The 26282-nt window shown below is 35.9% G+C and overlaps 1 protein-coding gene across 1 annotated transcript in view; it reads right to left on the bottom strand.

Moving 5' to 3' along the window:
• Window positions 1-26282, bottom strand: part of megf6b (multiple EGF-like-domains 6b) — a 70815-nt gene that overhangs the window by 1187 nt on the left and 43346 nt on the right. Inside the window, exons 15-36 of the mRNA XM_077528747.1 lie at window positions 25054-25182; window positions 24856-24984; window positions 24234-24368; window positions 24042-24176; window positions 23807-23932; window positions 23592-23723; window positions 22226-22354; window positions 22017-22148; window positions 20695-20823; window positions 20490-20618; window positions 18906-19034; window positions 18633-18761; window positions 16972-17100; window positions 16778-16906; window positions 7457-7585; window positions 7237-7368; window positions 6900-7028; window positions 6675-6803; window positions 5715-5843; window positions 5497-5625; window positions 4831-4959; window positions 4626-4754 (exon numbers count right to left, since the gene is read on the bottom strand). Of these exons, the coding sequence (XP_077384873.1) occupies window positions 4626-4754; window positions 4831-4959; window positions 5497-5625; window positions 5715-5843; window positions 6675-6803; window positions 6900-7028; window positions 7237-7368; window positions 7457-7585; window positions 16778-16906; window positions 16972-17100; window positions 18633-18761; window positions 18906-19034; window positions 20490-20618; window positions 20695-20823; window positions 22017-22148; window positions 22226-22354; window positions 23592-23723; window positions 23807-23932; window positions 24042-24176; window positions 24234-24368; window positions 24856-24984; window positions 25054-25182 (2856 nt within the window). The remainder of the gene's footprint in view (window positions 1-4625; window positions 4755-4830; window positions 4960-5496; window positions 5626-5714; window positions 5844-6674; window positions 6804-6899; window positions 7029-7236; window positions 7369-7456; window positions 7586-16777; window positions 16907-16971; window positions 17101-18632; window positions 18762-18905; window positions 19035-20489; window positions 20619-20694; window positions 20824-22016; window positions 22149-22225; window positions 22355-23591; window positions 23724-23806; window positions 23933-24041; window positions 24177-24233; window positions 24369-24855; window positions 24985-25053; window positions 25183-26282) is intronic.

Here is a 26282-nt window from a genome sequence, read left to right as displayed (position 1 = left end):
CTATGTATAGTAAGGCGTTTTTGTTTTTTGTTTTTTTTAAACAACCACATAGTTAAGGTGTGTGGTTTTTTTCTTTTAAAAACAACTATGTATATTAAGGCGTTTTTTTTTCCAAGACCATGTACAGTAAGGTGTTTAAAAAAAAAAAAAAACCTATGTATAGTAAGGCGTTTTTTTTTTTTTTTTTTTTAAACAACCACATAGTTAAGGTGTGTGTTTTTTTTTTCTTTTAAAAACAACTATGTATATTAAGGCGTTTTTTTTTTCAAGACCATGTACAGTAAGGTGTTTAAAAAAATAAAAAAAAACTATGTATAGTAAGCCATTTTTTTCTTTTGTTTGTTTTTTTTTTTTTAAACGACCATGCACAGTAAGGCATTTTTTTAATGACCATGTGTAGTAATGCGTAAAAAAAAAAAAAAAAAAAGACACTGTATAGTAAGGCGTTTTTTGTTTTTGTTTTTTTTAAACAACCATATAGTTAAGGTGTGTGTGTTTTTTTTCTTTTAAAAACAACTATGTATATTAAGGCGTTTTTTTTTCAAGAAAAAAAAAGACTGTATAGTAAGGCATTTTTTTAAATGACCATGTATAGTAAGGCTTTTTTTTTTTTTTTTAATGACCATGTATAGTAAGCCGTTTTTGTTTTTTGTTTTTTTTTGTTTTTTTTAAACGACCATGCACAGTAAGGCATTTTTTTAATGACCATGTGTAGTAATGCGTTAAAAAAAAAAAGAAAAAAAAAAGACTATGTATAGTAAGGCATTTTTTAAATGACCATGTATAGTAAGGCTATTTTTTTTTTTTTTTTAATAACCATATAGGTAAGGCGTTTTTTTTTTTCTTTTAAAAAAACTATGTATAGTAAGGCGTTTTTTTTCAAGACCATGTACAGTAAGGCGTTTAAAAAAAATATATATATATATATATATATATATATATATATATATATATATATATATATATATATATATATATATATATGTATGGTTAGCCGTTTTTTTTTTTAATGACCATGTATAGTAAGGCGTTTTTAGAAGAAAAGAAAAAAAGACTGTGTATAGTAAGGCATTTTTTTAAATGACCTAGTATAGTAAGGTGTTTTTTTTTTTTTTTTTTTTTTTTTTTTTTAAATGACCATGCACAGTAAGGCATTTTTTAATGACCATGTGTAGTAATGCGTTAAAAAAAAAAAAAAAAAGACACTGTATAGTAAGGCGTTTTTTGTTTTTGTTTTTTTTAAACAACCATATAGTTAAGGTGTGTGTGTTTTTTTTCTTTTAAAAACAACTATGTATATTAAGGCGTGTTTTTTTTCAAGAAAAAAAAAAGACTATGTATAGTAAGGCATTTTTTTAAATGACCATGTATAGTAAGGCTTTTTTTTTTTATTTTTTTTAATGACCATGCACAGTAAGGCATTTTTTTAATGACCATGTGTAGTAATGCGTTAAAAAAAAAAAGAAAAAAAAAAAGACTATGTATAGTAAGGCATTTTTTAAATGACCATGTATAGTAAGGCTTTTTTTTAATTTTTTTTTAATAACCATATAGGTAAGGCGTTTTTTTTTTTCTTTTAAAAAAACTATGTATAGTAAGGCGTTTTTTTCCAAGACCATGTACAGTAAGGCGTTTAAAAAAAAAAACAAATATATATATATATATATATATATATATATATATATATATATATATATATATATGTATGGTTAGCCGTTTTTTTTTTTAATGACCATGTATAGTAAGGCGTTTTTAGAAGAAAAAAAAAAAAGACTGTGTATAGTAAGGCATTTTTTTAAATGACCTAGTATAGTAAGGCGTTTTTTTTTTTTTTTTTTTTTTTTTTAAATGACCATGCACAGTAAGGCATTTTTTTAATGACCATGTATAGTAAGGCATTTTTAGAGAGAGAAAAAAAAAAAAAAAAGACTATGTATCGTAAGCCATTTTTTTTGTTTTGTTTTGTCTTTTTTTAAACGACCATGCACAGTAAGGCATTTTTTAATGACCATGTGTAGTAATGCGTTAAAAAAAAAAAAAAAAAAAAGACTATGTATAGTAAGGCATTTTTTAAATGACCATGTATAGTAAGGCGTTTAAAAAAAAAAAAAATATGGTAAGCCGTTTTTTTTTTTTTTTTTTTTTAAATGACCATGCACAGTAAGGCATTTTTTAATGACCATGTATAGTAAGGCGTTTTTAGAGAAAAAAAAAAGAAAAAAAAAAGACTGTATAGTAAGGCATTTTTTTAAATGACCATGTATGCGGACTCAGTAACAGGGTTAGGTGTCACTAATACTCTGGCGTGACGACCGGGGCCTCTCCCCACCGGGCTCGGTGTTCTGGTGTTCCGCCTTCTCCCCTGGTGCTTCCTCCTCTGCTTCCCCCCTCCCGCCGCTGTGCAAATCTCGCGCGGCTGGAGGTGGGGTGGGCACATCTTCCCTCTCTGCGCTGCTGCCCGGTGCCGGTTTCCGGGGGGGGGTGGGGGGTTCTCGCGGGGGGCCGGGTTCGCGGGGGGGGGTGGCGGCCGTCGGGGGGGGGCGGCTTGTTTGGGGGGGGGGTGGAGGTATGGGTGGGTGGGGGGTTGGGTGCTGGGGGTCGGGGTGTGTTCGGGGGTTTGGGGGTCGGGGGTGGTGGGGCCTGGGTCGTGGTGGATGGCGGGTTTGGGTGGGGTGCGGGGGGGTCGTGGGGGGATGGGGGCTGGGGACCGGTGGGGCGCTGTGGGGGCCCGCTGGGCCTCGTTCTGCGGCCTTGGGCTCGGGGGTGTGGGCCGGGGCTGGGGCGGGGGTGTTCCGGGTGTCTGGGTCGGCTCGCCGACCGGTGTCCGCTCGGGTGGCTTGGGGGGTGGCCTTGGTGCTGCCGCGGCCTGGGGATTCCGGGGGGGGGGGGGTGCTCGCTTTGCTGGACCGCGGTTGACGGCTTCTTTCTTTGGTGGTGGTCCTTATGCATGCCAGATCCGTCGCACCAGCATCTACTGAAACTCAACAGAAGTACCCTCTCCCTCCCACAGCCCCTTGAATCAGTTGGTGCTGGTGTCTGTGGTTCTCACTTTGCTTTATCTATCCTTCCCTCCTTCCTCTCTTTAGTTTTTCCTCTGGTCACTTGAGATCTTAATTTATTAGAAGTATGAGGTTTCTGGGGTTGGCATAAGACTCCGGTTTTGTAACCACGCAGGAGGGGTCTTGTTGGTGCTGGACTTCACTTTGATGGATTGGATGTACTGGCTTCTATTGATCTCATTCTGCCTTATCGATCCTTCCCTCCTTCCTCTCTTTAGTTTTTCCTCTGGGCTCTTGAGATCTCGCTAAATTTGCTGGAATTTAGAGGCTTCCGGGGTTGGCGTAAGACTTTGATTTTGTAATCATGGGGAAGGCAGGAAGTGTTTGGTCGGTGCTGGATGTCACTTTGATTTACCCTTCTTTTCTCTTTATTTCTTTTTTTTTCTGACCTTTTCTCTGGTCTCCTGACCATTTAAATCTCACGACTCTGGCAAGATTCTGAAGTACCTGGTTAAGGCGAAGGGTAATGGGATATTTATAAGGTTTTAGGTGAATGAATGAGTATAAATTTATACGTATTTGCACGCACGCACACGCACGCAAACGCACGCAAACGCACACACGCAAACGCACGCACGCACGCAAACGCACGCACGCACGCAAACGCACGCACGCAAACGCACGCACGCAAACGCACGCACACATACACACAAAAAAAAAAAAAAAAAAAAAAAAAAAAAAAAAAAAAAAAAAGAGCAATGATGACAAGACGTTGAATCGGTAAGACTACCGAATGAACAATTCTGAGCTCTTCAAAAAAAAAAAAAAAAAAAAAAAAAAAAAAAAAAAAAAAGACTATGTATAGTAAGGCATTTTTTAAATGACCATGTATAGTAAGGCGTTTAAAAAAAAAAAAAATATGGTAAGCCGTTTTTTTTTTTTTTTTTTTTTAAATGACCATGCACAGTAAGGCATTTTTTAATGACCATGTATAGTAAGGCGTTTTTAGAGAAAAAAAAAAGAAAAAAAAAAGACTGTATAGTAAGGCATTTTTTTAAATGACCATGTATAGTAAGGCGTTTTTTTTTTTTTGTTGTTTTTTTTTTTTTTTTTTAATGTCCATGTATAGTAAGGCGTTTGGAAAAAAAAAAAAAAAAGATTATGTATAGTAAGGTGTTTGTTTGGTTTGTTTTTTTTAAACGACCATGTATATTAAGGCGGGGGTTTTTTTGTTTGTTTGTTTTAATGACCATGTACAGTAAGGCTTTTTTTGTTTTGTTTTTAAATGACCATGTATGACCAAGACGTTTTAAAAAAAAAACAAAAAAAAACTATAAGCCGTTTTTTTTTTTTAAACGACCATTTTTTATTTTTTTTTAACAGTATGTACAGTATAATATAGCTTTGTTTTTTATGGCGTCTGTTTGAAAAAAAACCAAGATATATACATATATATATATATATATATATATATATATATATATATATATATATATTATTTTATTTTTTTTATTTTATTTTTTTTTTTTTTTAAGTACAACGAACGAGCAAATGAATGAAAATGAAAGACAGGCTAAAGAAATGTGTTGCAGTGCCTTTAGTAGAATCAATCAAGTGTGATCTCACCGAGGTCACATCTGCGCCCGGTCCTTCCAGCCGCACAGATACACCTTCCTGTGACGGGGTCACATGGTGCATCGCCCTCGCAATCGCACGCACTCGCACAGCCGTTCCCGTATGTGCCATCTTCACACACTGACCACAAACAATCACGACAGGGATGATCCACAAAAGGGCAAGTTTTGAATTGTGTAGTGTGACAAGACTCAACCTTTTTGGCAGCGAGCGCCATGATGCCCGGCGGGACAAACGCATTGACCGGTCGCCGGCTGGCAGGAAGCTCCGGCCTCGCAGTCGCACTGCAGCTGACACAGCGCCCCGTACAGACCCAATGGACACGCTGAGGAATGCAATACACTTTACGTGCCTCATTTTTACACTTTTGCATGTGGCATCTGTAAAGCTTTGTCATTAATGTTGGTTATGTGAAACTCTTCTTTGTTTGTGTGTAACAGTGTACATGTATTATATCAAAAATTATATCCGAATATAAATGGAAATAAAAAAAGACCAAATATATATATATTATTATATTATATTTTTATATCCGTTTTTGTTTACACTTTTAGTCATTTAGTCGTTCATTAAAAAATAAATAATGCATATAAATAATTTTGAATTTTGGCCGTTTTGGTCCTCGATACCCCCTGGTGGGCTGACCGCGAATAGCAACAATCTGCTTCTAATTTGCCTTTATTTTTTCAATTAAATAAATTTGGGGGGGAAAAAAGAAATGACTCCATTTGTAACATTACTTTAATTTATATACTTAAATTAAAATTACTTACTTACTTAATTATTATTGTAGCTCTAATTGGGACCTGCTAGCATCTGAAGTTTAGTAAAGGAGTGTTGTTGTATTGTGTTATTTTCTCACCGTGTTGACACACATGCCCGTAATATCCCGGCGCACAGTGACAGGCGCCGCTCACTCTGTCACACGTGCCGTTATTTTGGCACTGGCACGTCTGCTGGCAGTCGGCGCCATACGTACCCGCCGGGCATGCTGGGACGAAAGAAAAACAAAGAGAAGAAGAATGAAGAATGTGACGTGAGGGTTCATTCTAGATGATTTGTGAGTGTGCGATATGTTACCGAGGTCGCAGTGTTGTCCGGTCCATCCCAGGCCGCACGTGCACTTGCCGGTCACTGAGTGGCACGCTGCATCGTTACTGCAGTTGCAACGACTTCCGCAGTCTGAGCCGAACCAGCCCGGAGGACAATCTGACGCGCAAAACACAAACACACACACATTTACACACATTTAGTGCTGTAAAAATCAATATTTTTTTTCTGTTTTCTGAATAATTTTCCCCGTTTTGACAGAAAAAAAAAATTCTTAAAAAAAACAACAGAAATAAAAAACAAAAATAACAGAAAAACATTTTACAAAATAAAAAAATACACAAAAAAAACCCATAATTTTCCCTTGTTTTTCTTTTTTTTAATGGCGGAAAAATTATTTAACAAACAGAAATAATAAAAAACAAAAACAAAAACAGAAATGCAATTTACAAAATAAAAAAATACACAAAAAAACAAATTGAAAAAAAATTGTCAGAATTTTTTTTTTCAAGTGAATTCAAAACTCTTCCGTAGTTTTTACAAATAAAGCAAAGCTGTTTTAACAGTTTTTAAACACCTTTTTTGTTTAGATTATTTATGTCCTGCGTCATAAAAACAAGCAGGTTATATATATATATATATATATATATATATATATATATATATATATATATATATATATATATCCATCCATTTTCTTGACCGCTTATTCCTCACAAGGGTCGCGGGGGCTGCTGGCGCCTATCTCAGCTGGCTCTGGGCAGTAGGCAGGGGACACCCTGGACTGGTTGCCAACCAATCGCAGATATATATATATATGTATATATATATATATATATATATATATATATATATATATATATATATATATATATATATATATATATATATATATATATATATATATACAGATGTATATATATATATATAAATTAGCGTTTAAAAAAAAATTTTGTAAAAAAAAATATCCTATATAAGAGGGGTACTCACCGTATGCGCAGTGCTCTCCTCTCCGTCCAGGCGGGCACACGCAGCGACCGGTCACCGGGTGGTTCCGGCCTCCGTCTCCACAACGGGCCACCTGAGCGCAGTCGGCGCCGTAGCGGCCGTCGGGACACGCTGTTTACATGGCAAGCAACCATAAGTTACATGCCACCTCTTCATCATGACACACCTGTTGTCGCATTATTCTTGTCGTGTTCTTTCAGAACTCACTGATGTTGCAGCGAGCGCCGATAAATCCTCTGGGACATTCGCAGGTGCCGCTGGACGGTGAGCACGCGCCGCCGTTTTCACACTCGCACTCCCGCTCGCAGTTCGGACCGTAACGACCCGCTCCACATGCTGAACACACAAAAACAGATTACACACATATACATTGTCTTGAGATACAAAATAAGAAAAATAGTACTAATCAAATAGATTTAAATCAACAGGTGTATCCTGTCATGGCCACCAGGGGGGTGTATAATATTTACATAAATACATGAACTCTTCTAAATTCAGTAATCTGCAGCAACATTAGCTTAGCATTGATTGTCATGAGATTTACTTTGGTCACATTTGGGCCCGTGGAAGCCCGGAGCACAGTAGCACGATCCCGACACCGGGTGGCACAGTTGGTTGGTTTGGGAGCACTGGCAAACCTGGTTGCAATTAGGGCCGAAGGTTCCAGGGAGGCAAGCTGACATCAGAGAGAGAAAGCCACAAGTTGCCATGTACGAGTATTTGTTCAGTGCGGCCTCCAGGAGAGACCGATGGTGAGAACTCACTTTGCTCGCAGCCGTTGCCGGTGAGTCCCGCCGGGCAGCCGCACTCCCCCGACACGTGATGGCAGGAAGTGCCCGGAGAACATCTGCAGCGCCGCGTGCAGCCCGGCCCAAAAGAACCTGGCAGACAGACTGCAAATAACAACATTGTTAGCAGAATATTTTTTATTTTTTTAATGTAACACATACTGTCAAGTCAAGACCTGCAACATTTAAAATACACAGAAGAAAGAATGAGAAGACACAAGGATTTGATTACTCGCGAGGAGAAGCTGACAGAGAGTTGTGCGCAGATCACAAGCTCCCAGCCCCTTCTGACACAACTCCCTACTTCTCCTCTTTTATTTGGGATTCCCTAACAGACACAATAGGCCATACACTTGCCTCTAAGGGAAATAGGAAATAACAGCAATGTGATAAGCAACTCCAGCAGTCGTAAAATACAGAGGACATCCTTTAACCATAAACTTTTACAACCACTAATCCTGGAAATCTGTTGTTCTTCATTCCCGCATTCCAGGTGTCTTCAGGTTGAATACACATGCAGCAGCTACAAACTCATAGTGAAATACTGAATACACAGTGAAATACTAAATACATAGTTTACAACTAACTCTAGGTAATGAAAGAGAAAATATGAAATAACATATACATAATAACCCTAACATTCCCCCCTGTTTATTATATATTTGCTCAAAGTCTCATATCACCTATGAGTTACTTCAATTAGATTTTCAACTGCAGGATCATATTTATGAAAACAAATACATTTACACTCAGAGGTAATGTTAATCTTTAGTCATAGTCGGCTGGATCTGAAAATAACTCAAGCATATCATAATGTATATTATCCAATGTTTAAAATCCAGTGTACGCAATGTCCAATGTTTCTGTATGTAATTCTCAGCATTAATAATTCAACCAGCTGTCTCTCTCCCTCTTCAAGATGGCCACAAAAACAAACATCAAAATCAAAAAGACAGCCCCAACTGTCTGATCGCATCTTACTCTCCATTTGATTCAGGAAAGGGACTCGTCTCCTTGAATTGTCCCTTCTGACACATAATGCACCGTAGACAGGCCCTGGACTTCACAGCGGTTGGGGGAACTTTGAGGGTAGCAAACAATGTGCTCCCAAAGTCTTCACTGACTTACTTGGTCAGACTTTTCACAGCGAGTCAAGCTGCTTGTTTCTCCTCTGACCTCACTTCAGTCAGGCTTCGCTCCGCAACCTGGCAAGCTGTTAGTCAATGGTACCTGTTTTGTGCCATGTGATAGGTGAATCTAGGAGAGTCGTTCAGCGATCTTCACAACCTTCGGGGCCAACAACACTTACAAGGGCCTTCCCACCTTAGGCTGGACCTTTAATCAAAGTCAGTCACTACCCTTGATGGGAGGCTTGCCTTCCTGCTGAGATAGAGAGTCATCTGGCATTTGATTAAACATTTTCACTTCCTTATCATTTAAACAATCTTCTCATATAGTCACTTGAATAAATTTCTTTCATCTGTACGGCTTAACAGGTTATTACAATAGGCAAATTTAAATGGTCTACCAGACGAAATTTCAAACGAGCTTAACTGTCTTGTTCCTTTTACAATTTCCCAAATTACTTAATCATCAATTATCTTATCTCCATGCTTTGATCATGTATTTTTCTCTCTTTTCTCTTTTCCCTTAACAATGTAACATATAAAGTAACTTTCATTCATTACTCCAAATAACTAGTACGTCATATAGAGACATGATCTGTTCACACAATGCTTCTGCCATAATAACAACATCCAGTTGTTTTTCTGGAACAATTTCAACTCACTGTTAAATTTTTTAAGACCATCAATCAGTACTTGTTAATATTGACATTGTCTTACTTTTTGTTCAATTCCATAAAATCCATAGCCACTAACAGAAATCCCAGAATATTAGAAACACCAATTCCATGTATAACAAAATTCTAAAACAAAATTCCAAAAACATAAAAACTTAAAAAAATAAAAATATAAAATTTACATGCGGTATTGCAGCATTGTTACCAACTCCCCCCTTTTGAGACATCTTTATGGCTCACAACTCAAAATCATTGTCCAAGCCACTTCATATAATCTTATGCTGTATGCAATTTAAAATAATTTCACAATATTTACAAAAGGTTTTCATTTTTCCTTTTTTTTTTCTTTTCCACTACAGTGTTCCCTCGTATATCAGTGGGTTAACCTTCATACAGTCATTTTCCTCTTCCAAAAAATTACACAGTTGTACAAAAATCCACAAAATCAGCACCTTTTTTTCCTTTTTTAACAACTATGGAATTTAAAAACAATTGGGACCCTGTAGCCTTCATCGCTCTGGCCCTAATTTGCGAAAGAACACTGTAGTTTACATGTCTTGGACGGATAGAATTTTATAGTCTACCCATAGCATAGTAGTCTGGCATTTCTTCAAAACTAATTGTATCATACTACATCTTGTATTGTTTACAACCATATAATCAAGTTTAAATGTAACACATCTTTCCCAAAGCCATATGTAGTTAATAATAAAGCCACCATGAATATCAATCATCTTGTAAACAATTAATATAAAATACTGGCTTAAATTCTACTTCATGCATTCTAAACAAAACTCATAACCATGTCAGCAATCAATTATCTGTTCAAATGGCCTTCCAATATCTTCGTGAAGCCACTACTATCATTGTTCAATTTAAATCACAAACTGCATTTTTCACATTCATCTATCTATTCAAATTTGTCAAACATTGTCGTTGTTATCAGTATCTCAATTCAATTTCAGTAGTAACATTGCTTGCATAATTATCCACCCAATTCATGTATAATTGCACAGCCGAATCAACCTGTGGGTGTTTTCGTTTTAAAACAGCATAAATCACAAACATCAAAAGTTCATAACAGGTCACAATTTCACTCAGGAATTTAAGATATCATTTTGTAATTTGTTTCAAATCTTAGGACCGACAAAATAACTTTGTTTATCATTGGGTCTCCATCATAACCACTTTACAATCAAAACATCTAAACAACATCTAAATATTACACCCTTGTTGCACAAAAGTGTAATACACCTTTATTTACATCAATCTCCAATTTCTTCTTTCTTTTAAGTTGTTGCTGGTTTTCATTTCACAGCTCAATTTTCTATCATGCCATAAAAGAATTTTGTCCATGCAAGTCAAAATCTGACTTTCCAATGTACCCAAACAATTTCTAATTGCTTGAGAGGGTATTGTGGGACATTCACAATATCCTTGTAGTAATAATATATATATATATGTATCATATATATATATATATATATATATATATATATATATATATATATATATATGTATGTATATTTCCCTTCCAGTGCAAATTTAGACCAGAATATACAATTTGGGTGTACTGTTATAGTACTTATTCATTCCTCAAATTTTCATCAAGAATCCAAATGATCTAATAATGTATTTCCAGTTCGTATGTTTAGTATTTTCAATCAGCACACCTGCCCTTTGCGAGTCCTTAATCACTAGTCTAATTTATCTCCAATTCAGCATTTTACTCAAATAAATCATCTTTAGCATAGATGATATCTGATCTGTTTGCTTACTTACATGTTGTCAAGAAACCCAACATCAGAATGAATGAATGAATGAATGAATGAATTCATAAGGAAGCAGGTTAAACAGTTCTTCCTATTTAGTTTTAAAGAAAAACAAAAGTTCTGTCATCTCTATTTGTTCTGCCATAATTGTTATATGCAGTGTCACTGTATCAAACTCATCATCAGTTTACAGGTAGTCAATCAACTGTGACACTCGTAGGTGTGGCATTGTTTTCGTTCTCACATTTATGCTCAGAGTGACATAGCTTATCATCTCCCTTCTTTACAATCAGTTCCCTCACTTTTTGTAGTAAGGCGTCAGCTACCATTTAAGAATTTATTTAGGATATAGACTACGTCGTAAAAATGCAAAGATCCTACACCTTTCACATAGCGATATCCCTTTTTCTACTCAGCTTATCTTTTTATTACCATGTTGCCATCTAATGTAGACACCAAGACTAGGTCTAATCCAATTTAATATAATTCTGCTTACTGGTTTCGTTTCATCTTTGTTTCTTATGTTCACCTTGTTCAAATAAATGGCCGTTTTTCCACCAACAACAATTACCAGGGTAATAAAAATTCCTCATGGGGCATCCAAGTACTATCTCGGCAGCAGGGTCTCGCTAACCTAGGGTGGTTACTTTGAGGGGTCAGTATTTTTACAGCAGCTCGTCTCAATCAAACTCATTTAAATTAATTACAGAGAACTCTAAAACACTGTAAAAACACAATTCTAAATTCCCTGCTGAACTTTTACAACAACAAAAACTCACTTTACCCAGAACTCAAAGATCCTGGGCTTGTTGGTGGAAAAGCAACTATTAATAATTGTGCTCCTTTAAGAACATTCAAATTCAATTATAAATGCCATTTTTCTCTTCTTAATCAAATACAAATCTCAGCTATTTATTTATTTTAAATAACTCACCACTAATAAAAGGTTTGCCTTCTAAACCATTTTAATAATCTTTTCCCTTCAATGCCTATTTTACGTATCAGGTTCTGGTGAGGGAGAATTTGTTAGATTTCACAGTCAATCACAGCAGGAGCTAAATCAGAATTCAATTAGGAAAACATTCCTCCGTGTAACTAATCTTTTATACAAACTTTAGGACTATATTCAAAACAACATTGTAAAGGCTCTTTCTTACAATTTTATGTTGTTCTCTCATCTGGATCTGCATAAGTCAAACCAAATCTATTAGTAAATGTAAACACCACAGTAATGAATTTTTAGAACATTTAACTCCTAGTAAGTATTTTCAAATTCAGTCAATAAGGTTTAAATTATTTCCTGTCTTACTCTGTTAGAAGGTCATGAAGTCATTGCATTTCACTATAGAAGCTTCTACTATCAGTGTGATATCAAGGCCTTCCCCATTTGGCCATTTGACAAATGGTGCCTCTACACACTTTACAATATAGTCATAGCTGAAAACTATCATTACTTACTTAATTCAAAGTTTCAAATTTCTTTAAACTAGTATTTAGTAGACTAGATTTGCATTATTTATCAAATAATCTATATCATTTGCCTTAACTTTATACACTCATTAGAGGGTTCATTACCATAATTTAAACATACTCTTCTAACCAAAGTCTGTAATCAAGAATTGTTCTGCCTCTTTACAGATAGGAATGTTCCACTTCAATCATAAATCTTTCACAGCAAGGAGAGACTTGTTAAATCCTTGTTCACAAAAAGTGGAGGAGAGTCACGCTCTCTGTAGGGTCAGACTGCACCACCCCACTTCATGTCTTGTGCCAAATGTTTCTAATTTAATTACTCAGCCTTATTGTCATTTGTCTTCTGTGTAAACTTTTATTCGTACATTTTCATAGGCACAGTATAGTTTCAGTTTAAAAGTGACTTTTCTGTGGCCTGTTAGCTATCCTCTCTTTTGGAGCGCTTTTATTTTATTTTATTTTATAGCTTTTGCTTTTCCCTCAGAATGAGGTGTTTTATATCCATAAATACCTTAGAGGTCAATTCTTATCTCTGCGTCTGAGTCGTAATTTTACCACTCCCTGTCAATCTTTTAACTTATCTGGAAATCTATCCATTTTATTTAATTTTATCAACATTCAAACGTACAACCAACTATCAGAGATCCACAGCCACCTAATGTAGTGAGGTAGCATAATATTAGGTATATAAAAAAATGAATGTGTTTATTGCTTAACATTAAATCATTCCTCCACTACATTTCAAAAATAGTGATATTTGAAATCCGACTCAATATCTGTACCACTTAGTTATTTTCCCAATAATAACCAAAAATCTTCTCAGTTATTAAATTCAGTTATAACACCTTCTTCTTCCGAAAGTTATTGATTTTTATTTTTATTTTTTTTTTTAAAGAATCATTCACCTAAATAATCATCACAACTACACATTTTGCCTGTCATCTGATCACAATTTTTAATTGTCATTTAAACCTAGAATATAAATTGTATAATTGTGTAATCAATTACTTACATTGCTTCCTATCACTGTCAATTTTCCATAGAAAATCATATTATTTCATATATATGACTAACACAGCAGTCCTTTACCGTTTTTTCTTTTCTAACTCCTCTAATCATTTTAAACTATCTATTTTATACTTTTGAGGGTAATTTCTTAACTCAGTGTCCTCTAACATTACACTTCCTTCCTGTCTTATCATCATCATCTACACCACCACAACTTGTTCTAAACACTTCACAAATCCCACTTACAATCATCCACTAATTCATCTTCTCTTTGTCCAGTTGTTCTAATTCTACCATAATCAATTCTACTTTCGTGTTTCTCTCTTACTTTTATCATTTCCCATGCTCAAATCAATCCAACAAAAAGGATTTTTTTTTTTTCTGTCAGAAGTTCAACAACTTGTCATCAATCACCTACTTAACTCACTCTCAAACAATTAGCTTTACCATCCAAAAACAAAAATACACAATTTTCACCTGAGGACCGGGTGATGACCCCTTCTGGGACCACTTTTTGGTCCACGCACCTCATATTTGATACAGACCAAAATTTCTCAATTTCACCGTTTTGACATAGTTATGTTAGACAGGATCTAACAACCCCTTATACACAATTTAAACCCTTTTAGCCGTCATCTTTAGACAATATGACACACAGACACATACAAGAGCTCACAGAGACAAACACAATGAGAAGCCACACACATATACTTTTACAGACAATACACGTATGCCTCGATATTAGGCTGTTAAAGCTTCAACTTTCCTTTTCATTTTATTCCTTATTTCATATTGTAGTGGATTACCATTATTATTGTTATTATTTTTACTATTGTAAATTAAGCTGGCCAGCAAAAGTATATCTTGTAATCCACATATTTAAATGCTATATTTTAGATGGATCTAATTTTTCTATGAACATCCAATCCTTACTGGATAGTTCATCTTGTAGCTCACTTTTACTGTTTATTTTCCCCCATTTTATATGAATTTGGTTCAGTCCGTGAACCTAGAGTTTCCTAGGGACTGATGTTCAAATAACAGGGTGACAATAAATTTCTCACTGTGGTAATTCTCAAGCTTCTACCCAACAGGGCGGAGAATTCTTGCCTTTGCTTCCACAATGAGTTGTCACTTACAATCCTGTTTGTTTAAAATGAAGTAAGTATCAAGTGACACTACACTTCCATTCACTTCACACACTCACACAAGGCCTTTTCCAGCATTACACGGAATTTAAGTACGTACACGACTCCGCCATCGTCTCTTTACACGGACGTTACTGGGCTCCGTTCCCTTTACTTGCCATTGACTAGTATTCACAAGGTTTTTCCTCTTTACACGGACGTTACTGGGCTCCGTTCCCTTCACTTCACGGACGTTACCGGGCTCCGTTCCCTTCACTTGCCATTGACTAGTATTCACAAGGTTTTACTCACTATTGCGTCTGTACCTTCGCGCAATCTTTTTCACTCACACTTTCCCCCGGAAAGTAAACTTTTTCTCACCTAGATGTCTTCTCGTCCTTTGGATTCCCGTCAGCCTTCCAGATCCCAGTCACAGAGACGAAAATCCAGTCCCAGAAAAGGGTAGTATTTGCCGTGGCCACGGTCTTCCTGGAGGTCGACTCTGCAACTGGAATCCTTTAGGCGTCTTGGGATCCGGCTCTAAAGGACCAAATTAGTGTCAAGTCAAGACCTGCAACATTTAAAATACACAGAAGAAAGAATGAGAAGACACAAGGATTTGATTACTCGCGAGGAGAAGCTGACAGAGAGTTGTGCGCAGATCACAAGCTCCCAGCCCCTTCTGACACAACTCCCTACTTCTCCTCTTTTATTTGGGATTCCCTAACAGACACAATAGGCCATACACTTGCCTCTAAGGGAAATAGGAAATAACAGCAATGTGATAAGCAACTCCAGCAGTCGTAAAATACAGAGGACATCCTTTAACCATAAACTTTTACAACCACTAATCCTGGAAATCTGTTGTTCTTCATTCCCGCATTCCAGGTGTCTTCAGGTTGAATACACATGCAGCAGCTACAAACTCATAGTGAAATACTGAATACACAGTGAAATACTAAATACATAGTTTACAACTAACTCTAGGTAATGAAAGAGAAAATATGAAATAACATATACATAATAACCCTAACACATACAAAATAAAAGTTGGGCTTTTCCTTATTTTTATTTAAAAAAAATTAAATACATTTACTTGTCATTTTCCATACTTTAAAGAAAGCATTTAAATTAAAAATATGAAAAAGATTAAACATGAGGTTTGTCATTGTGAATGTACTTTCATTTTTAAATGCATTATTTACAATTAAATTAACTTATAAAAGACACTTTTACTCATTTTTCTTAATTAAAAAAATTAAATATGCATTTAATTAATTAAAAACCATAAAATAAAAACATACAATTAAATTATATTATTATTACTATTATTAGAAGTAATAGTAGTAATAGTATTTTAAACTTTTTTTTTTTTTGCGTCGTAGTAAAAACGTGAAAATTCAAATACAGAGTGCAGCTTTAATTTTTTTTTAAAATAATTACATCTATTTCATAGGTTAAAAAAAATGCTGTTTATTTGTTTTCATGTTTTCCAAATAGAATGTTTAAACCTCTAAAATTACAGTACTGTTTTCTTTCTTTCTTTCTTTTTTTTTTTTAACTGTATAATGAATTAAAATACATTTATTTATAACATCAAATATATACACATATATTTTCTTTTAATACAATGGAATACAGTGGACATAAAAGTCAGTGTTGGCTCATGCTAAGGAAGTGAAAAGGAGTCAGGAAAAGCCTACTAGAACAGCTGAACTTTATTTGAAGTTAATCCAGGGCACTTTTGATGGTGGCAGGTGTGCACTGCCTATTTAACATGAGCTTGAATTTGATTGGCTAATTTTGAATGCAACCACATCCCCAGTTATGGGAGGGTGTGTACACTTTTGCAATCACTTTGTCCCAGTTGTTTACTTGCACTCTTGAAAAAAAAATTTCAAAGTATTATTTATTTATATTTTTTTCAAATGTGATGTACTGGTTTCAGGTTAAGTTAATGTAATGAATCATTTCAGACTCCTTTTTGATATTACAAAAACCTTGCATATGAACAGGGGTGTGTAGACTTTCTATCCACCATAATTGAAAAAAGTCTACATGCTGTTCCTAACGTGCATATCTGTCACGACTTGTAAGACTTCTTCATGTGCAGTACCTTTGTCACAGTGTTTTCCTCTCCACCCGGGTGGGCACTGACAATCGCCCGTCACGTGGTGGCACGACGCCCCGCGAGCGCACTGGCACCTTTCCTCGCACCCGAGCCCAAATGTGCCCAGCTCACATGCTGGAAATGCAAGTGAGAGTCACAAAAGACACAAACGCAAAATAAAGTGTTGGTCGGACGCTCACGTTTGTGGCAGCGTTCTCCCGTCCATCCGCCGGCGCAGCTGCAGCTTCCCGTCCGTCCGTCGCACCGGCCGCCGTTCTCACACTCGCACTTGCGCTGGCAGTCGGACCCGAAGCGTCCCGCCGCGCACTCTGGGTGGAAAAAACACCACGCCAAAGACGGTGATGACAAAGCGCAGGCAGCATTTTGCTGCTGAGGGCTGCAAAATGTTCCCAGATCGGAATTTGCACTTGGACTTAAAGTGTGGAGAATTTTCTGGAATGTCAACACACACAAGCGAAGGATACAACAACTTTTTGGATGTGAAATGTAGCTTGCTATTTATTCATTTATTTATTTTTTTTATTCATGACTCTGCGATTGGCTGGCAACCAGTTCATTGTGTACCCCACCTGCTGCCCATAGCCAGCTGAGATAGGCTCCAGCACCCCTCGCGACCCTTGTGAGGAATAAGCGGTCAAGAAAGGCTACCTGAGGTCATTGTTTTAAATATCTCTTTACGTGCAATTTTCATTTATATTTATTTCTTAATTTCTTTGGGGGGGTTTTAAACTCACTTTTGATTTTATTTACAGTCTTTGTTGTTTTAAAAATATTTTTGTTTTTGTATTATTCATTTGTTTAATGGTACTTTTGTTTTGAATTGATTTTTAGTTGTTTTAAAATATTACTTTTCGATATATTGTTTCATTTTTATCTTTTTAATGTTTTCGTTTTTAAATATCTGTTTTTATTTCTATTTATTTATTACATTTATTTTTGATTTGTATTAATTTGTTGTACTATTATTTTATTATTGATTGAGTCATATTAACTTGTTTTAATTTAAACATATTTTTAACTTTAGGGTTTTTTTTTATATGTTAAATATATTATTCTTGTATTCATTTCTTTTTATTTTCATTAATTCTATTACCGGTAATTTTATTTTTGAATTCATTTATTTATAGTATTTTATTTCAGTCATGATATTTATTAGTTATATACCCACAACTCTAGTGAGGATTAAGCGGTTAGAAAAATGGATATTATTTTGTAAATTCTCTTCATTTTTTTATTTGAATGTGTTAATGTGTGTCTAAACCAATAAAAATGCATAAAAACACATAATTTGGATGATGTCAAGAGTTCTGGTTCATAATTGGATCCTAGCTAACCAATCACAATCGCAAGTTGATTTGCATGATGTTCATGTAAAAATACATATAACCCCCCCCCCGCAAAAAAACAAAACAAACAAGTTCCATGTTGTTCTTATGTGGGAAAAATTGTCAAAAAAAATGTCAAAAAATTTTGAAAAAAAAAATAAAAAAATGTGGGTCTGAAGGGATTAATTTGCTTTACATGATTTCTTATTGGAAAAACTGCCTTGTAATTTCCACTGTATTTTTTTTGGTCCACCCCCCAACACGTTCCAGTTAAATAAGTAGCAACAGATATTAAAAAGTGTAATAAGCAACAACTGCTCGTAAATTTTAACTGCGCAAGAACACACACACAGAGCGAAGTAATGAGCTGATCCGGGAGGAGGTTCTGGCGGTTGTTGCGGAGAGCAACCGCACTTGTTGGACGTCGAAAGTTCATCCAGTGGACTGGATGGCGGCCAAACATCCCAAAACAAAATGGAAATAAATCTCACATCTATTTGGAGACTTCCTCTTACCCGATTCGCAGGCGGTTCCGGTCCAGCCGCTGGAACAGGAACACTTTCCGCTGCTTTTATCGCACGTTCCTCCGTTCTGACACAAGCAGCGGTGCCGACAGTCGGCGCCGTGGAACCCCGCCGGGCATTCTGGGGAGAAAGCGCCCAGCTGTTACTGAACTGCAGTTGTGGGAAGGAAAAAAAATACGAGGCAGCGCCCTCTGATGGTGAAGCCTTTTTTTTTTTTTTTTTAATAATCATTCGATATTCTGGTCGTCACGTTGGCGCACTCACCTTGTGCGCAGTCGGGTCCGCTCCAGCCCGGCGTGCACGAGCACAGCCCGCTGGCCGGGTGGCAGACGCCGTCGTTACGGCAACCGCAGGTCAGGTTACAGCCGTCGCCGTAGAAGCCGTTTGGGCATGCTGCCAATGAGAAGGAGAAGGAAGATGGTTACCTCCTCATTATCGCTGATCATCAAAAGTAACAAGTCCAATTTAGTAAGTGACACACCTGATATGATTGGATGGATTCACACAATAGCATTACCTTTTATTGTTCCACATTTTATTAAGTTCCAGCCATGAACAGAAAGATTTTTTTTCATCAAAATTCTACGCAAAATACCACAGAATGAAAACTTGATTTTTTATTTATTTATTTATTTTTTATTTTTTGCAGATTCATTCAAAATTATCACTTGCAAACATTTTTTATGGACAATACCTAACACTAGTCGCAAAGTAAGAAAGGGTTTTTTAAATACAATGATAATAATAATAATAATAATAATAATAATAATAATAATAATAATAATAATAATAATAATAATAATAAATTACAAAAATAAATCAAACATTTTTAAAACCCAAAAAAGGCATTCACCTTACTTTAAATTTTTGGTCACAGCTCTATCCCAGGATTAATTAAATATTTTTTTCTTCAATTTTTTTTTCCAAATTATTGCAAATATACTTAAAAAAAACAAAAAATGTTGAAAGTTGTTTATGTGAAATCCTTTTTCCGAAAGTGATTTGTATTCATTTGTTGTACTATTTTATTATTGATTGAGTCATATTAACTCTTTTTAATTTAAATATATTTTTAACTTCAGTTTTTTTTATATGTCAAATATCATATTATTTTTTTATTCATTTATTTTTATTTTTATTAATTCTATTAATTTGAATTCATTTATCTATAGTATTCTATTTCATTAATGATATTTTTATTTTAGTTTATCTTTTTCTTTTATTTTGAAAATCTCTGATTTTCTTAATTTATTTGCAATATATTGCTAATTTACTAAAAAAAAAAAAAAAAAAAAAAAAATGTTGAAAATTGTTTCGTTTGTGAAAAATTTATTCCCAAAGTGATGAGATTTATATTTTCTCTCAAATTACCACAAAAATAACCCATACCAGTGAAGACAACTTTCTTTTTGTTGCAAATGTATGTAAAAATAAAACACTTCAAATCGGAAAATCTTCACCAATACTCAAAGTTTTTATAATTCATAGGACATTTCTGGAAAAACGTTTTTTTTTTCTGAAATGTTTTTTTTCTCCAAGACTAAAATGTGTGTGTTGAAAAATATTCATCTGTCTCCACTTTATCTTTTATGTTACATTTGCATAACAAAATTGATTGAATAATATTTTCTCTCGAAAACAGGCTACTACATTAAATACCCAGTAGCAACAAAGGGACAATACATTTTTTAGCTATTAAAAAAATAAAAGGTAATGTTAAAAATAAAGGACTTGCAAATTACTGTAGTTTGAAAATTATTAAAACCTATTCAACTCCCATTACTTTTTTTTTCCCGCATTTTGTTACATGTGTATATGTAATATAATATGTGATATGTCTTCACTCACTTTGGTTGCAAAATGGTCCAATCCAGCCACTGGGACACGAACACAGCCCGCTGACGGCATCGCATCGACCTCCATTATGACACACGCATTTCTTCTGACAGTCCAGTCCAAAGAAGCCCTGAGGACACGCTGAGACAAATCATGATTGACATGTCCGCTCTGCACACGTCAAGTTGTAAATCTGCGAGACGTGATTGTCTCTTACGCTTCTCGCAGAAGGTTCCGGTCCATCCCACCCGGCAGGTGCAAGCACCGCTCACGTGGTCGCACAACGCCTGATTGTCGCACTGACATCGCTGACGACAAGCCGGACCAAACGTTCCCGCTGGACACTCTGACAAATACACAACATAAATTGATTAGAATTTAATTAACATATATTGTATATATATTTTTAGGAATGCTTAAAATAATACTCAGGTTAATCTTTATTACTGCGCAAGATAATTGTTAATAACCTACAGCAAAATGCAAAACATAAATACGGACCAGGATTATTTTGATTTGATTTTAGATTTTATAGTTAGTTTTTATTTTATTGTGATATTTGTTTTTTAAATTCAGTTAGTTTGAATTACTTTTTTTTACTTTTCCGAAATTGTTTTGATTGTGTTTAGTTTTAGTATTTGTTTTAATTTTCTTAGTTTTAATTTTTTAAGTATTTTTTTCTAATATATGGAGTATTTGTTGAGTGCAAGATAAAAAATGGTTTAACAAATTATTGTGAAATAAAGACCCCAGAAATTGTTTATAACCTACGGCAAAATGCTAAACAAACATGAACCAGGATTTTTTATTTTTTTTTATTTTAGATTTTATAGTTAGTTTTTATTATTTTATTTTTATTTATAGTTATTTATTTATTTATATTTTATTATTTATTATTGTTCTGACTTTTGTTTTTCAAATTATAATTTTTAATTACTTTTTTTTTTACTTTTCTGAAAATGGTTTGTTTGAGTTTAGCTTTAGTATTAGCTTTAGTTTTTAGTTTTTTTTTTCGTTTTTTTTTTTTAGTATTTTCTTTCTAATATATGGAGTATTTGTTGAGTGAAAGATGAAAAATGTTTTGTTTTTGTTTTTTGTTTTTGTTTTAAAAAAGGTCACAAATTATTGTGAAATAAAGACCCAAAAAGTTGATGCATTATATTAATTGACAAAGATGAAGGACATTTTTGATATACCGCAATTATATTTACTTTTAGTTAATTTTATAAACATAAGATGTAGTTTCAGTTAGTTTATTTATTTTTTTAAGCATTTCCATTTTTATTTTATTTGGTTAACAAAAACATTCTTCAATTTAGCTGTAGTTCTTACCTTAGTTTCTATTAACTATAACCTTGATACGGACATACATGCAAGATTGTGCAGCGACCATATGGAATGCTAATTGCAGGAAAACAAGAACAGATAACAACTGAAAATGTTTGCTGGCTGACTCCAAATTAAACTGCATCACAAGACTGTTAATGTGCCTCTGTAGGTGCTGATGTTTGGGTTAGCAACAGTTTTAACTGGACTTACTCTCATGGCAACGAGTCCCGGTGTAACCGGCCTGGCAGTTGCACCGGCCCGTCACCACGTCACAGCTGCCGTCTCCATTTTGACAGTCGCAGCTCTCGGCGCAGTCCGTCCCCCAGTGGCCCGCGTCGCACGCTGGCACAACAGAAAATCGGTGTCAAGAACTTCTTGCGATTGATTGTATTTTTATGGTTTTGTGGAGGACGTGTTACCTTTTCTGCAGTTGTGGCCAGTCAAGCCGGGAGCACAGGCACACCGCCCGCTCACCGCGTCGCAACGAGCGTTGTTCTCGCACACGCATTTCATCTGGCAACCCGCACCGAAGCGGCCGATTGGGCACGCTGAGGAGAGAACATGACAATGCGCGTCACATGACAGCTTTGTTGGTGTGGATGTCGCTTGACGTCACATTCTTAGAAAATGAAAATCTTTAAACGTCTTCGGCTACATAAACGACCTTCCAGCCAATATTAAAATTATATAACTGAAATAAAAATAATATATAAGTAAATATAAAGTTAACTAAGTAATTTGTTAAGTTGTTTGTTTCTTTGTAATAAAATTCATTGAAACACTTGAAAACATGAAGAAAACATACACATGCTTAAGGAATCATCTTAAAATAAGTATGATTTCAATTACATTCTTTCGCTTTATATATTTTGAAAACTATTATTTTATATTGCAACAGTTTTTTTAATTGAAATTTGTAAATGCACAGAAAAATATTGTGCTGAAATAAATCATGTTTTTAAAAATACTGTATTTAAAATAGCTTTATTATTTTGTTGCATATAAAATAAATCAAGGTCTTAGCATATTTTACAAACATGAATAATATAATTATCTACAATAATGGTATACATATGTGATGATATACTGTAAATTGATTCAAGTATAGAAACCCCACAAAAGTTCAAAAATAAATGTATATTTCTGGGATTTCTTTTTGCATTATTGTTGATTGTTAAACACTATTTGACCAAATACAGCCAAATAAACTGTAATCATGCTTAATAAAACAGGTCAAGTCAAGTCAAGTCTTGACTTTTAAAGCAGGGGTGTCAAAATCATTTTAATTCAGGGCCCACTTTCACCCAAAATATGGGTCTAATAATATATGGCCTAATAATATAGAAATATCAACAGGTCAAAATATTTCTTTTTTTTTTTGTTGTGCAAAAAATTACAAGTACATTTTAAAAATATCTGACATTTGGTATAAAAAATGAGGGCAAAAGCTTTGCATCCAATCCTGAGTAACATACTTCAGAATATCATTTAAGTTGCGTTCAATGCTCCCTCCAGTGGACACAATTAGCACCAACAGTTAATTTTAGTGAAAAACTGCAGTTTTGTTTTGTCTTCTTGGGCCAGATTGGACCCCATGATGGGCCAGTTCTGGCCCACGGGCCATATGTTTGATAACACTTTTTTAAATAGCTCAAGCATAGAGCTTCAGAATTTTGTGCTGTAACCTGTTAATAAATACAGGGAGTAATTTGGATGTACTGTACTGTAATTGTATCCTTTTTTGCATTTCCATGAGTGTTGCGTAAAAAACGGTACGGCACTCACAGTCGCGGCAGAGCGTTCCCATGAAGCCAGCGGCACAGTGACACGAGCCGTCGCGTTTATCGCACACGCCGCCATTCTCACAAACGGGGCAGCTCTCGGCACAGCCCACCCCCCAAAAACCCTCCGGACACACTGAAAAAGGTTTATTATTATTATTATTATGTATTATTCTTGTTTCAAATGTGACATCGTAGAGTTCAATTTGATCGGCTTACCGTTCTCACAATGCGGCCCGGAAATGCCGGCAGGACACCTGCACTGTCCCGACACTTTGTCACAGGGGGCGCCAGTGCAGTTACAAGTATGCACGCAGCCGGGTCCGAAGATTCCTTCGGGGCAGTCTAACAGACGGAAAACGACATTTAGAGGTGTGAAATAACTGCTATTATACTTTTGCACTTTCCTTGACTATTCTTGTCAACACTCAATCGAAAGTGCGGACCTACCCACCTTGTTCACAGCTGTCGCCATGACGACCCGGCGGGCACTTTCGTTGGCACTCCCCGCTCACGTGGTCACATGACACCCCGGCCGGGCACGCGCACGTCTTCTCGCAGCCGCCGCCGTACGTTCCCGGGCTGCATTCTGCAGTCGGGGAAACACAGCTGCTCACATGAGGAGGCAAGTACAGTACGACCTCACCTTCATTGCAGGCGTCGCCTCGGTAACCGGGTTTGCACACACACGTGCCGTAACGACGGTGACAGTCCGCAGTGTTGCGTTGGATGCACTGACACTCCTCGGAACAGCCGGCACCAAAAGTCCACTTTGGACATGCTGGAGGAGGAAAAATTTAAATCACAATTAACTCATTCACTCCCAGCCATTTTTACAGAAGCAGTCCCGAAAGAAATCAAAAGAAAGATTAAAGTCTCTTCTTTCATCAGGAAAAAAAAAGTATGTTTCTATCTGTTTCCGTTTTGCAGCAATTAGGATTAGAAGAGAGCTAAGTTTCATCAGTTTTCACAAATCTATTTAAAATTGTAAGTAAATGAGCTTTTTTTCTAGATGGCCCTGGTTGATCTCCTTTGCTCTGCTGCCACCTGCTGGCCGTTTGTGTAATAACTACCATTTCTGCAACCGTTCTTTGCAGTTGAGAGGCTGCATCAAAGCCTTCTGTATGCTCTAGCATAAAAAACAAACAAACGTATAAATACGTCTTTGGGACACTTAGAACATAAAAAAACGTATTTATACGTTATTGGGAGTAAATGAGTTAAAATCAAGTATTATAAATCTAATTTTCAGATGAAGTTGGTCTTACGGAGGTGGCAGAAGCGTCCGTAGAGTCCGGGGTCACACAGGCAGGCTCCATAAGTGCGATGACAGCGTCCGTTATTGGCGCAATTGCATTTTTTACGACACTGTTTGCCGTAGAAGCCTTTGGGACAGCCTGCACACAGAAACAAAAGCATCGAATTGTGTTTTGCCGTAGTGGCGCATTAACGAAGGCGCAACTCACCATCCTGGCACAGATCCCCGCTGACGCCCGGCGGGCAGCGACAGCTCCCGGTGACGGGATCGCAGCTGGCGCCGTTCTTACACTTACAGGGGAAGGAGCAGTTTTGACCAAAATAGTCTTCGGGGCACGCTGTGGAAGGCGAAAACACAAACAGAGGTTCTCACCGGAACATTTCAATTAAAGTCACAGTGTGTAATATTTAGCACCATCTTGTGATGAACTAATAATTCATTCAATTTAACACAATAAAGTCAAACGTGTCATATTGAATACAATACTTTTTTTTTGCATTAAAAACCCCGACGTATATGATCTGAACACATTTATTGAACGGATAATCCATTAGAGGGCAGTATCACCCAGCTGACGGCTTTTCCAGAGACCTTGCAAGATTGCCCTAATTGAGAAAGGAGACACACCAATACTTATTAATAATAAGAAATTATGTGTCTGATTTTTGGAAATACTAATATGTTTGATGCGTTTGTTTTGTTGTGACCTGATGTATCAAATATGACACAAAAAAAAAGTCATATGTAGAAGCTGATTTTCGAAAAATTAAAAAAAAGTTTGTTCAAATGGACCAATCCAAATGTTTTCTCATGTATTTCAGGGTTCAGGCTTTATTTAAAAACCCACTACCGATTTCAATAATATGCAAAAAAACAAAAAAAACAAAAAACAAAAACTGTTCCATCACATCAGTATACATTTTTTTTAATATAGTGGTAGGTCTACATGGCTGGAGCCTCCACTTACAAGAGGCTAATGGGTTGACCACCTTTTAAAAGCTTCTTTTTTTTTTTTTTTTTTTTTTTTTTTTTTTTTTACTAGCTTCTCCTGCTAGCTGATATTGTTAGCCACTCCTACCTATGGCTCTGATTAACTCCCGCTAGCCGCTCGTTAGCTGCAACCGGCTAAATCTGGTTCGCACTGGCTGCCAAGTCTTCGTCGCTTGCTGAGACGCTCGTTCGCTCACACAAAATAAAAATTGGTGGTAGGTTTGTGAAGTATGGTCCCTCTGAGCCACCGTAGCGTGCATGCGCTTTGCATTCTATGATATAGCGACATCTAGTGGTCACTTATTACACACTGTCACTTTAACACATTCACTGCCAGCCCAGCAAAAATGCATCATTTGACGTCTTTTTCCGTCATTGGCAGTGAATGAGTTAAAGGTCAATTTTTTTGCAATCATAATAAAATGCATAATTGTACTCATATATGTG

The sequence above is a fragment of the Festucalex cinctus genome, chromosome 8 (genome assembly GCF_051991245.1).
Source record: "Festucalex cinctus isolate MCC-2025b chromosome 8, RoL_Fcin_1.0, whole genome shotgun sequence".
Taxonomy (NCBI): Eukaryota; Metazoa; Chordata; class Actinopteri; order Syngnathiformes; family Syngnathidae; genus Festucalex; species Festucalex cinctus.
The sequence above is the reverse complement of the archived record's forward strand: the minus strand, read 5'-3'. Positions and strand labels throughout refer to the sequence as shown.